The 19,992-nt window shown below is 47.8% G+C and overlaps 8 protein-coding genes across 8 annotated transcripts; 5 read left to right on the plus strand and 3 right to left on the minus strand.

Annotated features, from left to right (window-relative positions):
* Positions 1-1,586: 1,586 nt before the first annotated feature.
* On the plus strand, positions 1,587-2,942 carry EV420DRAFT_1544872 (uncharacterized protein; the record flags this gene model as incomplete). Its single annotated transcript, XM_060473254.1, has 6 exons — positions 1,587-1,754; positions 1,862-1,912; positions 1,981-2,158; positions 2,215-2,296; positions 2,432-2,763; positions 2,820-2,942. Coding segments are annotated over exons 1-6 (834 nt in total), but the record flags the coding sequence as incomplete, so codon positions are not given.
* Positions 2,943-3,564: 622 nt separating this feature from the next.
* On the plus strand, positions 3,565-5,560 carry EV420DRAFT_1643174 (uncharacterized protein; the record flags this gene model as incomplete). The annotated part of the gene is made up of 5 exons (XM_060477461.1): positions 3,565-3,747; positions 3,792-3,955; positions 4,008-4,082; positions 4,186-4,579; positions 4,631-5,560. The coding sequence occupies 5 exons, from the start codon at positions 3,565-3,567 to the stop codon at positions 5,558-5,560; spliced, it is 1,746 nt and encodes a 581-aa protein (XP_060330592.1).
* A 1,225-nt stretch (positions 5,561-6,785) lies between these two features.
* Positions 6,786-8,351, minus strand: EV420DRAFT_1682472 (Sodium/calcium exchanger protein-domain-containing protein; the record flags this gene model as incomplete). The annotated part of the gene is made up of 5 exons (XM_060479233.1): positions 6,786-7,305; positions 7,380-7,444; positions 7,503-7,607; positions 7,659-7,838; positions 7,896-8,351. 5 exons carry the CDS (start codon positions 8,349-8,351, stop codon positions 6,954-6,956), a joined length of 1,158 nt encoding a protein of 385 aa, XP_060330593.1. The 3' UTR covers positions 6,786-6,953.
* Positions 8,352-10,594: 2,243 nt separating this feature from the next.
* On the plus strand, positions 10,595-13,100 carry EV420DRAFT_1643176 (glucose oxidase; the record flags this gene model as incomplete). The annotated part of the gene is made up of 13 exons (XM_060477462.1): positions 10,595-10,926; positions 10,978-11,128; positions 11,185-11,299; positions 11,393-11,409; positions 11,461-11,565; positions 11,619-11,759; positions 11,810-11,920; positions 11,984-12,221; positions 12,279-12,318; positions 12,375-12,453; positions 12,505-12,613; positions 12,693-12,836; positions 12,895-13,100. 13 exons carry the CDS (start codon positions 10,595-10,597, stop codon positions 13,098-13,100), a joined length of 1,788 nt encoding a protein of 595 aa, XP_060330594.1.
* Positions 13,101-13,950: 850 nt separating this feature from the next.
* Positions 13,951-14,770, minus strand: EV420DRAFT_392461 (cytochrome P450). The gene is made up of 4 exons (XM_060481958.1): positions 14,625-14,770; positions 14,467-14,569; positions 14,303-14,416; positions 13,951-14,246 (listed from the first exon to the last, which is right to left on the minus strand). Exons 1-4 carry the CDS (start codon positions 14,678-14,680, stop codon positions 14,049-14,051), a joined length of 471 nt encoding a protein of 156 aa, XP_060330595.1. The 5' UTR covers positions 14,681-14,770; the 3' UTR covers positions 13,951-14,048.
* A 519-nt stretch (positions 14,771-15,289) lies between these two features.
* Positions 15,290-16,278, plus strand: EV420DRAFT_392206 (uncharacterized protein). The gene has a single exon (XM_060481955.1). It carries the CDS (start codon positions 15,574-15,576, stop codon positions 16,081-16,083), a length of 510 nt encoding a protein of 169 aa, XP_060330596.1. The 5' UTR covers positions 15,290-15,573; the 3' UTR covers positions 16,084-16,278.
* Positions 16,279-16,425: 147 nt separating this feature from the next.
* On the minus strand, positions 16,426-16,784 carry EV420DRAFT_1620817 (uncharacterized protein; the record flags this gene model as incomplete). Its single annotated transcript, XM_060475617.1, has 3 exons — positions 16,426-16,573; positions 16,625-16,662; positions 16,686-16,784. The coding sequence occupies 3 exons, from the start codon at positions 16,782-16,784 to the stop codon at positions 16,426-16,428; spliced, it is 285 nt and encodes a 94-aa protein (XP_060330597.1).
* Positions 16,785-17,227: 443 nt separating this feature from the next.
* Positions 17,228-19,831, plus strand: EV420DRAFT_1270739 (P-loop containing nucleoside triphosphate hydrolase protein; the record flags this gene model as incomplete). Its single annotated transcript, XM_060467587.1, has 8 exons — positions 17,228-17,761; positions 17,817-17,988; positions 18,029-18,629; positions 18,685-18,968; positions 19,166-19,314; positions 19,367-19,538; positions 19,587-19,660; positions 19,691-19,831. 8 exons carry the CDS (start codon positions 17,228-17,230, stop codon positions 19,829-19,831), a joined length of 2,127 nt encoding a protein of 708 aa, XP_060330598.1.
* Between the last annotated feature and the right edge of the window lie 161 nt (positions 19,832-19,992).

Here is a 19,992-nt window from a genome sequence, read left to right on the forward strand (position 1 = left end):
GCAAGCTCGCATAATTGCCAATTGGATTCGTTGGCCTTAAGCTTAATACGGCAGATTTGGGGATCTTCATGGTCTTCAAAGACGAGCTATTTGATGAATACCAATGCCGTCGTTCAGAGTGATGAGGTGACGAGGTGACGGTGGTGGTGGTGTTAGCCAAAAGGCAAAGTGAACCGAATTACAAATTCTACGATTCTCCGCGCCGCCCGGGACCGATCGTCCTGATTGTTTGCTTCATCCTTCTTTCACTGGTTCGCGATGTCTACCTTTGACGTGAAGAAGTGAAAGGTACCTCATTGCGGGACAACATTTCCTGGGCAAATATATGCACTTGCGACGTGTGTAAAGTTCGTCTGCCTCTCGATTTCAGATCCGGGCTACACGATGACTGTCGGACTACCCCTGATGAGATTACATACCTGGAGAAGTATTCCCTTTGGTCATTGTAACAAGGGGAACGCAGTATTCTCATGTTAGATCTGACAAGAAGAGATGCAAGGCCTGACTATTGATCAACCGAGGATTCCAACGTGCAAAAAAATCTTAGTTGACGTTGACGAACAATCAATGTATTGAAATAAGATTTAAAATGATGCGTGACGGCCGGACATAGCCATAGGTTTGCGGATCGGACAACAAACAACGAAAGATCTGTTTGAGAGCGGTGATGACTAAACTGGGAGATGACGGCATCATCACAGCCACAAATCCGAACCACGTTCTGTCGTGTGTCCGACCCTCCACCATACCTCTCACAACCATATATTTACGCCCCTTATTGCGGTTACTATCTCCCCTTCCTTCGCTGGGTAGTGATTTCTTCAAGAAAATTGTCGCAGACAACCATTTCCTTGTCATTTCCGCTTTGTTTCCGCTGATAGTCCGACTCGGGACCTTTTACATCGAGGCCTTCTTTGATTCACCCTCCGTACCTCGTCTCATCTGAGCAGGTGCGATGAGATACTCTGTTCTACAACATCTCGTCAATTAAGGCCAAGCAAACGACCGCCTTTGATCAAAGATGCCTGCGTTGGCGAAGCTGCGTAAACAGACGCAGAAGTACAAGCCAAACCTTCCTGTCCTTTTAGTAGGATACTAAGTAGTATACAATGCTAGGCTAATAGTACGTCCATTCATTTGCTTCAAGTTTTAATACCCGATACCGTGCTAAGATGATCTACGGAACTTCCATTTTTCATCTTGGAACCCCCCTTTGTTCTGATAATCTACTAGATATAAATTGGATATTGGTCGGACTTCTTGACCTTTCTCTACTAAAAATCACATACGGTCTGCACGAATTGCTCTCTTGTCCCTGAGAACTGGTATATATAGCACATTGACTCCGCAAATCAACAGCACGCCGGGATGTTGCTGGTACTTCCCCCGTTTACAGGTCCTCATTCTTCAGTGCTGGGTTACTTAGGATCTGTGATTAATTCAGGGGATTTCTGGAAACTATGGCTTCGATTGCTTGCCCTCATCTGAGAGCCTCACTTACTCCTAGGCAACCTCTGAATTGTATGTCGTGTAACAGGAACTAAATGACCCCCTACTTCAGAATTCTGATTGTTTCATTGACATATGTAAAAATATTCGGTGTCCGGGCAAGAACAGGACGGCGTCCGAGATATATAATGACTCTCAAGTTCCAACTAGGATATCGAACTGTAGAGCGAAGTAGCCATGAACGACCTTCCATCGGATTACACATCTCTCGTGGGTGTTTGGTGCAGCTCTGTTCTATACGGTACGTTGTTACCATATGTGTGTCGATTATTTTGCTAATGACTTCTAGGCGTCAAGTAAGTACTCGACTCAGCGACACCATCAATTTTTGCACGATATTGATTCCTCTCAGTCTGGTTCTTTATTTCAGCTGTGTCAATTTGCTCATTAAACGCCGCTGGTGGTAGGTTTCGTTACATAGGGTCTTTTCCAGTGACCAATGACAACCCTTCCGTGCTTTTTCTCTTATAGGTTCTTACTTGGTTGTGCGACTTTCCAGTTCATCGTATCGACGATCCATATTACCGCAGGTCTGCGCTCTCTAATAGAAGGCTTCATCTGGTTGAAGGACCCCGAGGGTTCCATCGCGTACTGGGACAACCAGACTCGATGGGTCAATGTCATGCAGGAGGCTGCTGCCATCACAAATGTAAGTTCGCTTTATATCAAGTAAAAAATTCTAACCTGGTAGTGACGTTTGTATAGTGTATTGCGTGCGACGCCATAATGATCTGGAGATTATACGTAGTTTGGAATAAGAGCGTTAAGGTGTCCGTGCTTCCCGTACGTTTCACTAGTCCGTATTTATAAGTCTCTTTGACTGATGTTAAACGTACGCTAGGTCATCATGGTTCTGGCATTCGGTGGTCAGTCCTTGTTCTCCTTTGTATTTCTGTTCCTGACCTACCGCTTGCGTTCAAAGTCTGCGGATACACTTCTATCTACCTCGATTCGAGTCTGGATCTCCAGCCAGAATCCATCCAAGTCCTTTACCGATGGCTCCAGGCATCGTATTCGCTGTCTCTAGCAACGCAGCTTTCCACCACCACCCTGATTGCTGCTCGTATCTGGTGGGTATCGCGACGAACACGATCCTGGAGAGCTAGTACAGCGGCCAAGTCCTATATGGACATCATTTGGATGATCGTCGAGTCAGGAGCAATATCTGCGATTACATCGACTCTCTTCCTTGCCTTCTTCAATACGTTAGGTAGCATTAGTATCATCATTGGTGATTCACTGGGGCAGATAAGTGTATGATATCTTCACCTCTTTATTCAGCAGGAGGACTGCGCTAACTCTCTGTGTAGGCGATCGCCCCATCCCTGATCATATACCGCGTTGGATTGGATGCGCAAGTGAAGATAGATAACAACGTGCCATTGCCTAACCTTCATCCACGCCGCGCACTTCACGTCACAGTGGAGAGTTCGGTACGCTCGGATCCGACTTACTTGAAGTCCGAGAATCCGTCAGTGGAGAATATGGCTTGGAAATAGAGATTGGCATATGTAATCTGTCCTGCAATCGGTGATATAGGCATATTAGGTATACGACCTACACAAGTGGACTTGTATCACTAGGCAAATAATTGGTACAAGCATTTCGTTTCTTTATACTTGCGCTGGTTGGCCGCCGTGCCGCGGCAATGGTACGATCCTGAAATTCGTGAAATTTTAGGCCCTCCGTGAGTGGCAAAGAATCCCAGTGAAGCAAGAACGGCGTCGGTTACAAAGGCAAAATAAGCGCCACGATCATGGTGGTCATGCTGATATAAGAACCCCCGAACACGTTTCAGGATTTCCCATCAAAGCCATCACCACAATGAGTACTTTCAACGATAATGAGTCTGCTAACAGATCATTTCGCGTAAGAAGCTATCTGCTTCGCTTCATCTGCTGCGGGTAAGTACCAACTTACATGGCAGCGAACAAGGATGGTTCGGGCTGAAACCATGCTCGTAATTTCCATAAACAAATGGGGTAGTGTCTTGTAACAGCACTACTGCGAATGCTGTTTGGGTTGGGCGCTTAACCAGCTTTCCTTTCTGCACCCATGGACTTACCCACTACATCTGGCAGACATGAGCCAAAAAAACCTCGCCGGATCTCCAGAACAGTCCCAGCTTCAATTCAGATTGCAAATATTGTTAAAGGGTTGGGCCAGATGGTACCAGTCGTTGGTTCCTTCGTCAAAGGTGTCGCCGAGACAGCAGTAGTGCTTTTGGAGAGCCTGGAGGTCGGTGTCATATTTCGTCCCTGTTTTATGCTTCTGATGGGTAGTTTGGCAAGCAATTCCAAAACAACGAAGAGGATATGCAAGATCTGACAAACGAGATCATAGATATCGTCATAATTGTTCGTGACACTGGCATCCAGATATCAGCGATGCCCGAGAGCATTAAATATGCAGCAGGTCTACAAACGGCATGTCTAAAGTTTCAAGAGTTTTTACCCTATTGACTACGATTCTATCTCCGTTACTGATACATTATCTAGGTCTCTCTGTGAGCTCTTGAAACAAGTGAACGAAATCACTCGTAACACATGCGGAGTTCGGAGGAACATCATGAAGTATTTGAATCATCAAAATGTCAAAGGGAGAATTAGTCGCCACCGAAAGCTAGTGGAAAATGCCAGGGCAAATTTTCTGGTTCAATCTTCTCTCTTTCTTTAGCGAATGGTTTCCTGAGTTTCATATTCAAAAGGTTCAAGTAACATTAAACTCTAGCGCCTCTCTTGCCCGTCTGAATGAAGAGATATCTTCAGTTCAATCTATCCTGAAACAGGTGATGCTTACTTCGCCCAATCTCCTCGCTGATGATGCCAAAAATCCAATATACGACGAAGCACAGATGATGAGGCACTACCGGATTCCTGGAGATATCAACGTAGAACGTTTCAAAGAGACGAATGCCAGGGCACAACCCCGAAGGATAGACAGGCATTCTGTATCGGGGTTCCAGCTCATGAACTGGTTCTATCAGCTTCAGTTCCGCTTTCTATTCTTTTGGTTGCATTTGCATTTCAAGTGGAGCCTTTCTCTCAGGTTCGAAATCTCTCCATCATCGGTGAGTCTATACTATCGGATGACGCTGCCACCGATTCTCACGACGGCGTAGCCTTCGCATCGTGGTTTTCGAACTTGGGCTGTTATCATCGGCATTGATGCCTATCCAGACTCTCCAGTACGTGGCTGTGTCGCAGAGGCACTTGCAATGGAAAAATACTTCATCAAGAATCTCGGCGTGCCGGCAGGGCAGATCCAACTCCTTACCAGCGCCGTTTCCCCAGCACCTACATGCAGCTCCAACTGCGTTTCATCCATTCCCACTCGTGAAAACATAATCCATGCGCTTTTCGGTCTATCTACGAACTCCAAGATACAATACGGCGACAACATCATCATTTACTTTGCTGGGCGCGTGTCGAGCTACTTCCGTTCTGACTATGCTCCATCCAATGACTTTATTGCAGGAGGAGGATGTATTGAGGCTTTATGCCCCATCGATCGTGTCGCCCCCAGTGATGGTGTCACCGTTCCTGACATTAGCGACCGAGAGACCAACACTATTTTCACCCAAATATCTCGCACAAAGGGAAATAGAATTACAATCATTCTCGATTGCTGTCACTCCTCATCTTTCACAAGGGATGTCAGTATACTGGACGGAATGCGTGGTGCCGACCCTCTACCGCCTGCCTCAATTAAAGATATGTTCGATGCTGCAGATTCCAGAATGAGAGATTTGCCTGGTTATCGATCTATATCTGCAAATGATTGGCTCCCAAATACGGAGTGTCAAGTCGTATTAGCTGCGTGTCGAGAATACGAGCGTGCGAAGGAGATGAAGAGAATAAATGGGTACAATGGAATTTTCACGCAAGCACTCGTTAGTGCTCTCGAGTCGGGTGACTTGATCGAAGAGTCGACGTATATTGACGTCGACCAATTTCTGGGCCGGTGGGATAGAAGGGCGCCGGTTATTGTGGGGAAACATATGAATGAGCTTCTTTGGCATCAGGTACAGTGTTCCTTCGATGCTCTATAGATATATACTCAAGTTACCGCCTTTATTCCTTCATACATTCAGGAATCTGACAGCAAGTCATAGATCATCCTTCGACAACCGGCTGTAGGTATTGCAGCTCCAGCAGTTCCTTTCTCCCCTGTTACATTGGTTGAGTCTAAATCATCGTCTACCCGATCTGAGTCATTGACGGCCAAAGAAGGTACCATAGCGCAAGGTCGGAGGGATACGAGCGACAGATGAGTCTTGATACCACATCGCAAATACTTCCCCCAAGAATCTATCGCAGTACCTGATGAAGGCTGCTGATAAGGCTATAAGTATAGCGTAGTGAAGAGATTGGTGTGTCAGCAGTGAGCACTAGCGAGTTGTCGCGTGTCCAATGCCTCAGACACACGCGTGGGTCAAGGATGGTTTCTACATACATTGATTTTGATCGGAACAACTGGAAATGTACGACCATAGATGTGGTGTAATAATTGGAACCATACGGATCAGCTTGCAGGTCGGTAACAAGTAATAGGCACCCACTGCTGGGGCAACTCCGAGGATCAATCCCTGGATAATTGAGAGGATACCTAGCGAAATAGTTGCGATGAGCGAAACAATAAAAGAAAGCAGGTCGTACCGTGGAAGCAGAGCTAACAGTTTGATCCCACGCTAAGTGAATCGGGCCTGAGAAACTGTCGTAGCTTTTAATTAGTGAAAGAATTGATGAAGATTCGCGCATGAAAAGTGAGGATACCCATGTAGTCGGCAGTGCCGATCGAGAGTAGGGAAGAAGTCGGCGTCACGGTCGCACTCAATTGACAGACGGCCAGGGTAGGGTAGGATGCGCTTCTGAGTTATGCTAGATGAGCTTTTGCTGGACGAAATGAATCGAATGTTCGCGGCTCTTGATTCCTCTATAACGCTTTGCTTCAGGTCTTGAATTTCCAAAAGTCACTTTATGCGGCTCATAAGGCTAGTCAAGACAAGTCGAAAAAGGGCACACCAGCGGAGTTTGATGGTGCTACTATCAAGATCGATAGTTATATTTGATACCGATTGTGGTCCAAGGCTCGGACGGATAGATATCTTCTGGACTTCGGACCTCGGAAAGGAAGATTTCGTTTCCTCGTACTTTAACACCACATCGATGTCTCCACTCATCCTGTTGATCATATCATGCAGTTTAGGTCACTGTCAGACTTGCACACGATGCTAGGATTGTGTGGGGATCGTCTATGATGACCACGGTAAGTGATAAACACTCTCAAGATTGGAAACAAGAACATCATCACATCACAAGAAAGACTCAGTAATAAGCGAACGATGCAGAGAAAGAACGGCATATGCAAATCGAGAGGAGAAGGAAGACGCCGGGGGGGAGGGAATGATAAAAAACCACAGAGGTTTCAGTTGCATGCAGCACCTACGCCCCACACCCAACCTCGACACCCTGCACGACGACCCCTGCATCCAGAACATCCCAAAACCAAACCGCCACCAACGTATACACCGCCACGAGCACCACCCCGCTCAAATAATGACTCCTCCCATCCTCAATCGTAAACTTGACCAGCAAAACTGTAAAGAACAGAACCACTGTCTGTACCGGATCAAACACCATCCCAAGGGGCCTGCCCATCGCCCACGCCACCAACACCAGCCCAGGGATGACTCCGAGCGCAATCTGCATTGAACTCCCCACCGCGACGTGCATCGCCAGATCGAGTTTTCCTTTCCACGCTACGACGACGGCGGTGGTGTGCTCGGCGGCGTTGCTGATGATGGGGATAATGATCAGTGTGAGCCACGAGCGGTGGGAGGCCGGGGAAGAGGGTTTTCCGATTCGCACGAATCCTTCCTGTGAGGTTTGCCATCCACATAATAATGCTTATGCGAGAAGAACTGGAAGTACAACTGCGGAATCACAGTGTTATCAGCCAAGCCAAACTAAATCGGACAAGGTAGGACCTACGTAGATGCAGTACACCAAAATCAACACGACCGAGCTCACCCTGCTCAGTTCTAACAGGACTCCGAGTTCCTCGCCTTGCGGGAGCCGCTCTTCGAGATATCCGTTCTGTGATTACATCAACACGAGATAAATGTTTATCTTTTGATACATACTCACCAGGATCGTCGGTACTACCAATGCCGCCACAGCGGCCATCATTAGACTCGAGTTGACCTGCGCGACCACAGGGTGGAACTCTTGTTCGGCCGGGCCTACGAGGAACGCCATACCCAGCATGAGAAAGAGATTACTTAGCAAACCACCTAATAGGGAGCTCTGCACCAGCTCGAGGTCGCACTGTAAGAGTCGCGTCAGTCAATCAATATCCACAGAAAAGCAAAACGACAAACAAACCTTCTGCAACCCAACCCCACCAATGATCATTTCCACCACGTTCCCCAGAGTCGCATTGATCAAACCGCCTATGCTCGCACTTGTCCTCGCCGCAGCTTGCTCCGTGCCATACCCAAGGAGAGCAGCCAGGGGTATGATCCCGAGCGCTGAGAACACGAAAATGAGCGTAGCGGATTGGGCAGCGAAATGCAGGGCCCAGGAGACAGGAATGCAAAGGAGGAGGATGTTCAAGGGCGTGTAGCGCAGGGCTGAGAGGAGGGAGGCAGAATGCAAGGGGGCGGGATTCCTATCCGGCTCGCATTCACCTCGTTCCTTATCTCCCGGTTCCGTTACTTCATCCCCGTCGTTTGGACTGCTGCTATTCCCACTACTAGGTGGCTCGTCGTCATCCTCGGTGAGATTACGTGTTGGCTCGGGCAGGACATGGCTTGTGCTATGCGAAGAAGGTTCTGTCATTCACGTATTGCTCTGGGGTGGGAAGGGCAGAAATGAACTGTCGAGATCGGGCATTATAAGTCACAGGAAATTTCTTGGCATTGGGTACTTGATAATGGGGGATTCTTGGCGTGTCTCATTATCTACCGGGTCTGCCTATAAGTTAGATGTTCGACGTGGGATTTTGTATGCTACTGACCTCAGTTTGCGGGCTGATCCTAAGAATATGTTCTAGGATGTACTCGGCGCTGGTTGAGGAAAGACATTAGGTCGAGCCAAGGATAAGCGGCCAAGAAAATATTGCACCGAGTCATGCGGGTAGCGGCATCTCCTCGGCATTGCGTTGACCGAATATCACTCTATCACTCAGCGTATAACGCCGCTCGAAATCGCTCGACGTACAACGCCATTTTGCAGGGATTAAAATCGGACATAGCAACGGAGACATGAAGATAACGTTGAAGAGTTCCCGAAAGCACTCGACATATCCGGCTTTTTGTTCAACGTTGACCATTATAAAGTATTATCGATATAAGACGACGGATGGCGCAGTTGCTTGTTCCTCGACAGGGGTTTCGTAAGATTTCCATGCGCTTGATTAGGGATTTTCGTGGGTGTCCATTGAAAGCACCCTTGGCTACTGTACTAAGAAACCATGAGCTGACTGAAAGATAAAAGTCATCGGGTCACTTACCAGTTATGTTGACGAGACACGGGGTATAGGCGCTTAAGCATCGAGGATGGAGAAGCCCGCTCTGAATCAAAACCGATTACGTATCTGAGCCAACGTAACACAAGGACCTTCGATTGAATCTAGGTCCAAGGTATAAATCGGAACGAAGGATACTGAGCGTACGTCATTTGACTGTGGTAGCGTCTTGTTAGAACGGGAAAACGCCCAACCGCATAGTCTCAACGGATGTCGGACATCCTGCAGAGAAATTCGAGACATTGCAGCGGTGCTTCCGTTACTATACGTAAAAACATGAGTCGAACGAAAGAGAAAGGATGAGGAGCCTCTTACCAGTCTTGTTGAAAAGAGACCGGACAGGAAGCAGCGAAACGACAGGAAAAGTTAGACCATGACCTGGAGCGAGGGAGGAACAATTTTTTGTTAAGATGTCCAAAGTCTCTTCCTAAGCGCAATAAATTCAGTAATCTAGTCGGGCGTCCGCTGTCTGCACAGCAAAATCAGCTCACCGAAGCTTTACGCTACACAATCTTCTCATCCCTGCGATAACGAAATCATCCTTCTCCAATAGTCGTCGTAGAGCCTTTCCACGCATGGTCCAACTACCGACTCCCGTCTTCTGTGGTGAACGCAATCCGCCTTGAGTGACTGTAATAATGCCAGCTAGCCAGGACGACGTTGTTTGAGATATACTGCACTGTAATTGGATAAGCCTTCGCCTCAGAAAGAAAAACAACATCGCGTACGTTCTCCCTCCCTGGCAGCCTTATTTGTCAAGTCGCCATTCCAATATTCACCCCGAGTCTTCTCCAGCCGGTCCTGTTCAGCATCAACCAGAGATTAATGCTTCCTGATGAATCATAGTTCCACTTTGGAGTAGTCAATGTCTTCTTGTATCTCTGCAATGAGAAAGATCAGTTAGGCTCGCGAATGCTGTAAGCACAAGCACATACGTATAGAATGGAACTCAATCCTGTGACCCCATGTGAGTGTCAGTAATGCGACACGAGATGCACGGTCAATTCGTTGATTGAATTCGGAGGAAACGTAAGATGGTGGTGGTGATATCGGCGCAAGGTCCCCAGAATTGATATTGAAGCTCCGCCCGGTTTCTCGGTCCGCTTGTTGTAGGTTAAGTTTTCATGACCAATCTGTCAGTCCTCACCAGCCTACTCCGTAGGTATACAGGTAACAGGACTTCCACCATAATCTTCATATTCTTAGCTATAAACAGGCTCTACATATCAAGTTCATGCCGCCTGTATCTTGTATCTGCTCTTTCAGTGCATCCGAACCAGCGTTTGCGATGACGGCAACCCTTTAATGACTCTTCATGTCCGTTGAATTCGACGGGTGGAGCATCATAATCGATTCATATATACAAGGGTCCCGGAACAGTAGTGGAGACTTGATTTGATGCCTGAATTTCTCTGGTTACGACAAGCCTGAAGCAAGTTTGACCGACGGAATGTAATCATGGGTTGCTTGCATGATGATGTTCTCCAATTCCTGGCCTATATAACTTGGGCATTTTCATGCAGTTTCTCATCGCATCTAGCGGCATCTCATTACTATGCACTCCCAGGCAATTTCGCTCGTACTCTTCGCTTTAGTATCTCTTGCTCTTGCTCTTCCTTCAACCAAACGCGCATCTGGAGTCACTACTGACCCATCCCAGGCTAATGGCCAATCCTTTGACTACATTGTCATTGGTGCCGGCCTTACTGGTACAACCGTCACAGCCCGACTTGCAGAAGACTCTAGCGTAACGGTTCTTCTCATCGAAGCTGGGGGGGACGATCGTGGTGATCCTCGCGTATATGATATATATGCTTACGGTCAGGCTTTCGGCAGTGAATTGGTTTGGAGCTGGCCAACAGACGGCGGCTTGAAGTCCATTGCTGGGTAAGCCCCCTCCAGTCGGTCGAAAACTCGGGCTAACTCAAGACGAACTAGGGGGAAAACATTGGGCGGAAGTTCTTCGATAAATGGCGGTGCCTACACACGTGGCTTGGATGCACAATTTGATGCTTGGTCTTCCCTCTTGGAGGAAGACGAGGCAAGCGCAGAGTGGAGCTGGGAAAGCATCTTCAGTTACATGAAAAAGGTACGCCCCCTGCAATCATTTTGGTTAACGATATTTGATAAAATCTTCCCATTCAGTCAGAAACTTTCTCCCCGCCTAACGAACAACAGTCTGAGAAAGGAGCGCAATATATTGAAGAATACCACGGATACGCCGGACCCGTCCAAGTGACATACCCCGATCAGATGTACGGTGGACCTCAATAAGGCTACTTCATCGATACAATTACCAACCTTACGGGCATCTACCATACTCCCGATATTAATGGCGGTGGCGCAAACGCAGTATCAACCACACCATTGGTACGTAAAGATTTAGCTTCATTTCTCCACTACACTGAAGAATACGCATAGACGATCGATTGGCACCACGGTGATAATCGTTCGTCCTCTGTCGAGGCATACCTTACCCCAGTCGAAGATGCACGTCCTAACTGGCTCACTCTCGTCGAACATCAGGTATGGTCGGTCGCCGCGTCAGCGAAGTTTAGAGCTTAAATACACTTTGAAAGGTTACTAAAATCAACTGGGCGAATGCTGATAGCATTCCTTTGACTGCTTCTGGCGTCGAGTTCGCTCCCGCTAGCGGGGGCTCTCCCCGATACACTGCCTTTGCAAACAGAGAAGTCATCGTTGCATGCGGTGCCATCCAGGTATATGCTCCAGTACCTGTCGCCCTGACCGTCCTCATCTGCTATTTTAGTCTCCCGCACTCCTTCAACTGTCCGGCATCGGTGACTCTAATGTCTTGGGACCTCTTGGGATCAGTACTTATATCGATCTCAAAACCGTTGGCAAGAATCTTCAGGAGCAGGTAGCTATCGGTGTTACACGCAATTCAACCTAGTCATGGCTGATGCATATCCCTATTACCTAGACGATGAACTCACTCGGTGTTATCCGTAAAGACTTTGACACAGGAGGAGATGGACCCTCCGATGCCATCGCATACCCCAATATATACCAAGTATTCGGTGGCAAGGCAGCCGACTCTATTAGCAAGATTCAATCCAATTTGTCTTCTTGGGCCACCAGTCAAGCGGGTTCAGCCTTGAACGCGGATGCTTTGCAGCAGATCTACCGCGTACAAGCTGATTTGATTATAAATAAGAATGGTCGGTCTTTCTTTCATATAATATTAGCACATACAGTGGGCTGACATAAGCCTCCAGCGCCTATAGTCGAGTATTTCTTTGACACAGGTTACCCAGAGTAAGTTTGATCACTCCCAATTCGTGATCCTATCCCAATTCCTGACCTTCTTTCAGTTGCGGTGCATCTGTTTCGACTCTTGGAATTAATCAATGGCAACTGCTCCCATTTAGTAGAGGAACCGTGCACATATCGGTATGCTAAGTAGTCTAATTGTAGCTCTCTGCCGTTTACCCTCCTCCACAGACCACCAACCCATTCACTCACCCGACAATCAACGTAAATTATTTCTCTGTTGACTGGGACCTTGATGTCCAGATCGCCAGTGCCCGGCTGTCTCGCACGGTTCTTTCCAGTCCTCCACTTAGGCCAATCCTCTTATAGATCGAAAGTTCAACTGAGTATTGATAGTAACTTCTATAGCTACCTTTCAGCAGGAGAATGTCAGCCGGCTGGTGACGTTCCTGACGACGCTGATCGCGGCAGCGAAGAGGACTGGGCGGCATGGATTAGGTGTACTTTCTTCGCGGTGTCTCACCCAATTGGTACATTGGCAATGATGAAGCGTAGCCTCGGTGGTAAGTTACGCCATTTTATTCCTCACATATTTTTATAATGATGATCGGGGGGTATCAGGTGTCGTCGATTCACAGCTGAAGGTGTATGATGCATCAAATATCCGGGTCGTCGATGCTTCAGTCATGCCTCTGCAAGTTAGCGCTCACCTCGCGGCCAGCTTGTATGGTGTCGCCGAGAAGGCTGCTGATCTGATCAAAGCCTCGTATCGAGCTTCCTGTGGAGTCTGCCTTGCTAGTGACCAAGTGTTGTTCAACGTCCAATAGGGTCTTCGCAACGTGTGTGTACTCTTTGATACAATGTCTAGATACTGATTAAAACTATCGACAGATACTCGAAGTCATGGCCAAAGAAATAATTGACAACTTGCTTCAAACGGTTTCAGTTTGGTTGCTTTATTGTAGGAAGGAGCGCAGAGTCGTTATCACATAAGTACCCATCTGAAAATCCGAGTTGCTGTCATCTTCGAATCTGCAATCCTTTGATGTGGTATTTCCGGAATTGAGTTCAAACTCTTCCTTCTCCGTCTGCGACCCATATTCTTTTCTTGATTGCAAGCTCATCGTTGGTTTAATACTTTCTTGTGGCGTGTATTAGAGAACAAGAAGGACTTGCGATAATTAACTGTCAACGGGTGGTCGTGGCGCAATACGTGTTTAGTTGCTCATTCCTTCAAGATATCAAGCATCAGGAATCAATATTCATTGCCCAAGCCGGTGTCTTAACAAAATCTTTGCGCTCCTAGATGGAGTGCATACGGAACCAAACCACCAATCATCAGGTCTCTTTCCTTCTTCTTCCAGACGTAGATCGTATCTCATTATCAATGACGCCAGCATCATTTTCATTTCCAGCGCAGCAAAGAAGCGTTCGGGGCTAAACGACCGCCAAGGTCAGCTCACTGACTACAACGGAATGGTGTTATCTTACCATACATGTCTTCCTCCGCCAAACGCAAGATACTCGCCGGCAGTGCTAGTCAGCCGATGTTTACTTTCCCCAATGTCACCCACAGACATTCGCAGTTTATAAATCTCAGACCGTCGAATCGATGCGGATCATCGAATAATTCAGGATCGACGTGTGTCGCAGTTGGTGCAGCAGCAACAAGCGTTCCCGCTGGAAGGGTAGTTCCATCTGCGAAGGTGTACTGGGTCACTGTCAAGTGAGGAAGGGAAACTGGATACAACCATGTCAAAGGATAATATACGACGTCATAAAGCGGGAACAGGCTCCCGGGCGCCTAGACCATTCAAACGCTGACTTTCCTTCAGAAACGAGTCCAACTTCCAGCAGCGTTCCAAAGCAGCCTGGTCAAGGGGATTACCGTTTGCAGCATCCTCTATCTCGGATCGTAAAATGTCGATGTATTCTGGCTTCGAGGCAAGGTGTAAGACCACATGCGTAAACGTCTAGGTAATCAAACATTAGCGGTGCTATGCGAAGAAGCAGCCACGTACAGACGAACCATAGCAGTCGTATGTAGTGCAGTAAAATTAACGTTGAGCATGCAGAGAGCAATGTCTTCGACGGATTGACGCCCAGAAGGAGCAGCCTCGTTCACCCAGGTTAGCATGTCATCCTAGGGAATTGTTAGTTTATACCCGTGAAAGATTAGACGCCTCGGCCCACATGATCGTCACAGTCGCATTTATGCTCTTCAAGTAGAGGGTGGAGATGGTTTGCCATCCGTCCTTGAAGACCTGATAACCGAACATATAATTTACCGATAATCCTATACCTCTTTGCTCAGCTGACACATTTTCCGAGTCCTATGAATATAGGAATACCCGGTCATTATGTCGACGGGAACGACCATGGGAATTTTGCATCGTCCGACACACATTTTGCCGAACCACCTTCACTGAGTCGATCGTGGGAACCTTTTCCATTGTCCATCACGGGCTTTGCGGCTTTTGCGGTTTTTGCGGTTTCGCCACTTTCCCCCTTGCTGGCAATCTTATATCACGATCTTCTTGCTTCGAACTCACCTCTCGTGACGTTGCCAGCAATTATCGACGCCCTTGTCATGCCCATCTCAACGGCTCCCGCGTCGCCCCCTCAGAACGCATCAACCATGCACAAACCGAGGACTTTACAGCAAGACCCAGTCTCACGATTACCCCGACTTCAACTGCATGTGACGACGATGCCATGTCCAGGTCTCTAGACATGCAAACGCACACCCAACGAGGTGTTGACGGCTGGGATGTGAGGTGATTTGTTGCAGGAAGGGTCGCAGATGGAAATTTCAGACTTGGGGAACACAGATGGAACTCCCCTTTGTACGTTCTTATCCTCTGGCATTCTGACATCCTCGCAGGCAGGTACATATACCCCTGAAAGTTCTACCGCCAAGAGGGTGCGTACCCCGTTATGCGACAAAGGAGGTTCAACATCGGCTGCGTCGTCTGCCCTCGGATGCCTGCAAGACCTTGCGACTGGATGGGCTTGATCACTCTCACGAGAGCGGAATACGCCCTGCAGAGCTCAGACCAGCTAGAAGGCTAACCGAGGTGGCCCCGATCCCTCGAATGGAGGGTGCTTTGTTGTGGAAACAGGCGGCAGAGTCAGATTTGGATCTGGGGAGCACAGGCGAGCCCCCCAACGTACGTTCTCCTTCTATCCTGGTATCCTGACATTTGCGAGAATGGATGTATGCCCTCCTGACATCGGTGCTCAATACCCTCTCCTCACGCCTCCTCCCTCAAGGCCTCACCGACGGTCACGTCACCACTAATGGTTGTAATCTCCCTTCGCCGTCTTCCAGTGCACGCACAAAACTTGAGGGGTTCCATGGCTAAGTCCCACTGTTCCACGCCGTGTTGCTTTCTGGTTACCTTGCTTATATTTACTTGCTACTACAGTTACAAATACAGCTTGTATAGTAGTAGAATTGAATTTTTAGACGCGTTTTCAAGGGTGTACGCTTGGCAGGCGTATCAGCACGTATTGCCAGTAGCGAAGGGCGAGCATGATTCTACGATACTTGATGGGCCATATGCCGGACTCAGAAAACAACATGGCGACGGAACGCTGAGTGATGCCCAGCAATCGCCGAATGAAACGCTTCTGAACACGCTCCATTTGGGCCAGCAACATGTAGAATTAATATCGATAGATACGTCGCACGCAGACATCAAATGCGGCAACAGTAGCCATGTAGACATCAATACCGCCTTTCAGAGGGAACGTGCCCACGAAGTTCTCTGCTCCAAACAGGGCATTAACAACTTTCCGTGCCTTTGAAGCTTTAATGTAGTAGTGCTCTTTAAAAATCGACTGAAGAGTCCGACCGCCAACGAGGAGAACAGGTAAATGTGGTAAAGTGGGTTCGCCTTTCATGACGACGGCATGCAGCATGCCTTAATCACGGTGGACTACCGGGAATGAGACCGAGATGAAAATGCATGCTGACAGGTGGATGCTGTTTAGTGAAATGAGATGCAGACATTGTCATATTAGCTGGGTGATGAGAACGTATTGATACATGTCCTTTGTACAGTTATAAGTAAGTATAGCCTGCAAAGTAATTAGCTTTGGAATGTATGAGTAAACTGGAGAACCTACTTGCGAAATCGCAACTTTCTGTCATCGTTTGCCTTCCGTCTTGTCGAGCAAATCTTTTGCTTCGTTAATTTTGCTGGCAAGATAGGGAGAGCCGCCTCTGTCGGGATGATTGGTGAGCATTATATGACGGTGAGCATCTTTTACTCTATTACGCAGCAGGTGTCCGTCCCTAGAGAAGAAACCGTGAATGAAAGTTGAACAGAGAATCGCTGTGACGCACTTTAGTCCAAGGATGGCAATAGCCTCTTTTCTATCCATCTTGGCTTTGAACCTCCTTTGACCCACTGCTCTGCTGCTCCTTGTCCGGCCCTCCGAAGTAGCTGATGACCAACGAGAGCGGCAGTGATAGCACCGACACCGAATGCGAGAGGAGTGTCCATTGTGAATGGGCGTCGATGGTCAAGGTCGTAAAATGGAAACCTCGGCAAGAAAGTAAAGGGCGATCACGTGCATCGACGATCCGCCTCACACCACGATGGCGGCGAAGTTTCGAATCCAGGTAAGCGGCTCCGTCTCCATGCAATTTAAGAAGGATGCAAGCTAAATACGGCCATATTCTCTGTATTCCGGAATTTCCTAGGACAAGCGCTGGTCGTCGAGTCACAAAGGCCGCTTGATGGCGCCTCATGGCTGATGCCGTTCTTAAATCGATCAACAGCATTGCTGCCTGCCTGCCTCCCCTTTCCTTCCTACCACCTCCAGCATGGATGTCCAACGCCCCAGTTTTGCCCTCCGACAGAACATCTACACTACTCCTCATCCTCCAATTATTGTCTCTCGTCACAATGTGGATGCCTTGAGAGCAGTGACACTACACTATTTCATGGCTTCTGTAGCTACAACCGGTCATCTTGGAATAGCGCCTGTCTATGGCTCCAAATGCGCACTTTCCACTGTCGCTTTTGCATCTTCGACCCACGTTATGATCATCGACTTTTCAAGACAGGGAAAGGGAGGGGGGAATCTTCGTGCTTCAGGAAAGCGCTATGCCCTAGACTTGCTAGAATATATTGTTCTGTGCAGCCCTTATCCGAAATACGCCTTTCGCATGGACAACGTAGCACTATCGCTCATACTTGACCTTAATTTGCCTATCGTCAATGGTGTAGACCTATTGGACCTTCAGTCTAACCGACAATCCTTCGAGTCAGTTCTCATTGCTTTGGGCGGCAAAAGCTATCACACCCAGCTCGATCGTAACAACGTCGCGGCTCTGTTTCAGCAGGAGGAAAGCAGTCAGACGCTTGAAAAGCACACCGCTTTGCAAGCATGGTCAGCATGCCGCGCAGCGATGCTTGACCACATGGCGGCCGCAAGCGACGCTCCGAAGATCTCTACGTTGAACTTCGATCAAGCAGTAAGGACTTCGTTGTTAGTAATGTGATGAACCATGCTGACTTATGTTGTCATAGCGCTTAATGGTTCTGGCAAAGATTAATCGACAAGCGCACCGTCTGACGGATTTGAGGCCTGTCAGAATGCGCAATGAAGTTGAAGCAGCGTTTAGCCACAAGTCCGGCAAACTGAATGTTTCTTCTGCTAGATTCAAGAATCGAATCAGACAATCAGGTGCATGGCAGGTGGGTAGTGCTTCAGTCCACACACATTCTTCCATTAATCTAAGGCATGCAGACCATGGAAATCTCATCCACTGATCCGAATGGTCAACCCAAGACTAGCCCCGGCCGTGTCCTTAGAGTTAACGGACGTGCTGCAACGATCGCAATTCAAGGCCACTTGTCAACCCAAGCTCCCCTCAAAGTTACAACTATAGGTAGAGAAGAGCCGACTCAAGCTGAGGAGGCCAGAGCTATGATAATTCTCGCTGCTCTACAGCAGTCATCTGCCATCCTCGACCACCCGTTCATCCAAGCACTCTGGTTCCCACGATCACAAATATCCTGGGCTACCATTCCATCTTTTACTCGCAGCGTTACCATCAACTTCCCAGGCCAATTGAACGACTCTCAGCGTTGCGCAGTCGATCTTATCCTTTCAAACCGTGATGCCGATAGGGTCACCGTGATTCAAGGGCCCCCAGGTACAGGGAAGACGACTGTCATAGCAGCCGCAGTCACGAGTATAGTCGCGTCCACTGACCGGAATCGGACACTATGGCTTGTAGCACATTCCAATGTTGCTGTCAAGAACATTGCGGAAAAGCTGGCATCGATTGGATTCTTAGGGTTCAAGATTCTCGTCTCGAAAGACTTCCACTACGACTGGTGAGTGATTTTTTTCTTGAATATTGAAACCCTTCACTCGGTCACATTCCTGTAGGCATGAGCACTTGTATAGATTGATAGAATCCAACCTTGTCCGTTCGGATGATTTTGTCCCCGACAGAACGGCTATGGAAAGGCAGCTTCTAGATTCGCGCATCATACTGTGCACCCTCAGTATGCTGTCCAATGACAGGATGTCCACTATTGCTCAGATAGTGCCAGTCCAAACAATCATCTTCGACGAAGCAAGTCAGATCGAAGTCGGTGACTATTTGCCTGTGATACACCGATTTGCATCTTCATTGCGGAAGATGGTCTTCATTGGAGACCATAAACAGCGTACGTTTATCGTCTTTTTTTATCGGCTGGCCATTATCTCAGAACTTGCAGTGCCGCCCTTTGGTCACAGTGACATTCCAGACTTGGAGAGTGTCTTCGAAAAGCAACACCTTGATCGGAAAAGACACATGCTTGACACCCAGTGTGAGTGAATTTACTTGCTCACATACGCTACGACTATGCCCACACGGTCACAGATCGTATACCTAGGCAAATTGGGGATTTTATATCCGAACATGTCTATAACAAGCAACTCAAAACGGTCCATGATATATCATCGAAGATCTGCTGCCGTTTTGTCAACGTATCGGGTGGACGAGAAGGGGAAAGAAGTAGAAGTTGGATTGTGAGTCTTTGCCTTAAAACAATTGTTTTGACCCATTCACGCTCGAGTTCAGAATGAGAAGGAAATTCAAGCTGTGGTCAAGATTGCAAAAATAATGCAGGACCGCGGCAAATCATTCAAGGTGATAACACCATACGACGCGCAGAGGTCCACCATCGAGGATGCGCTAAAGGACGCTATGCTGAATTGGAAGGATAAATGTTACAATGTCGACTCCTTTCAGGGTACGTCGTGCACGGTTATTAGTCTCAAACGAAACTCATATTTCTCAGGAAACGAGGATGACTATATCATTGTTTCCGTCGTACGGTCTAAGAAGCTCGGTTTTCTCGTAAATGAACGCCGTGTCAATGTTATGTTGACACGATGCAAGAAGGGAATGATTATATGCTCTAGCCGCGCTTTCTTAGAAGGGATTGGTTCCCGGTCTTTGATCGGGAGATTAGCAGCACGGATGGGTACTAGATCATGGGTTGAATACCATGAAGTATTAAACGGCGGATTTCCTACAATTTAGAGTATTTAGAGTATATTCACGTCGCCGGTAATTCTTCCAATATACCTTCTGATATACTGAATGGCTTTCATTAGTACTGAAACGTCCGAGACGTAACAGTATTCACCGTAGATAATCTCTATATAATTTCTATCTTCATCCCAGCCTCCTTCAGGATGTTT

This window comes from Desarmillaria tabescens (assembly GCF_030435595.1).
Source record: "Desarmillaria tabescens strain CCBAS 213 chromosome Unknown EV420scaffold_18, whole genome shotgun sequence".
NCBI lineage: Eukaryota > Fungi > Basidiomycota > Agaricomycetes > Agaricales > Physalacriaceae > Desarmillaria > Desarmillaria tabescens.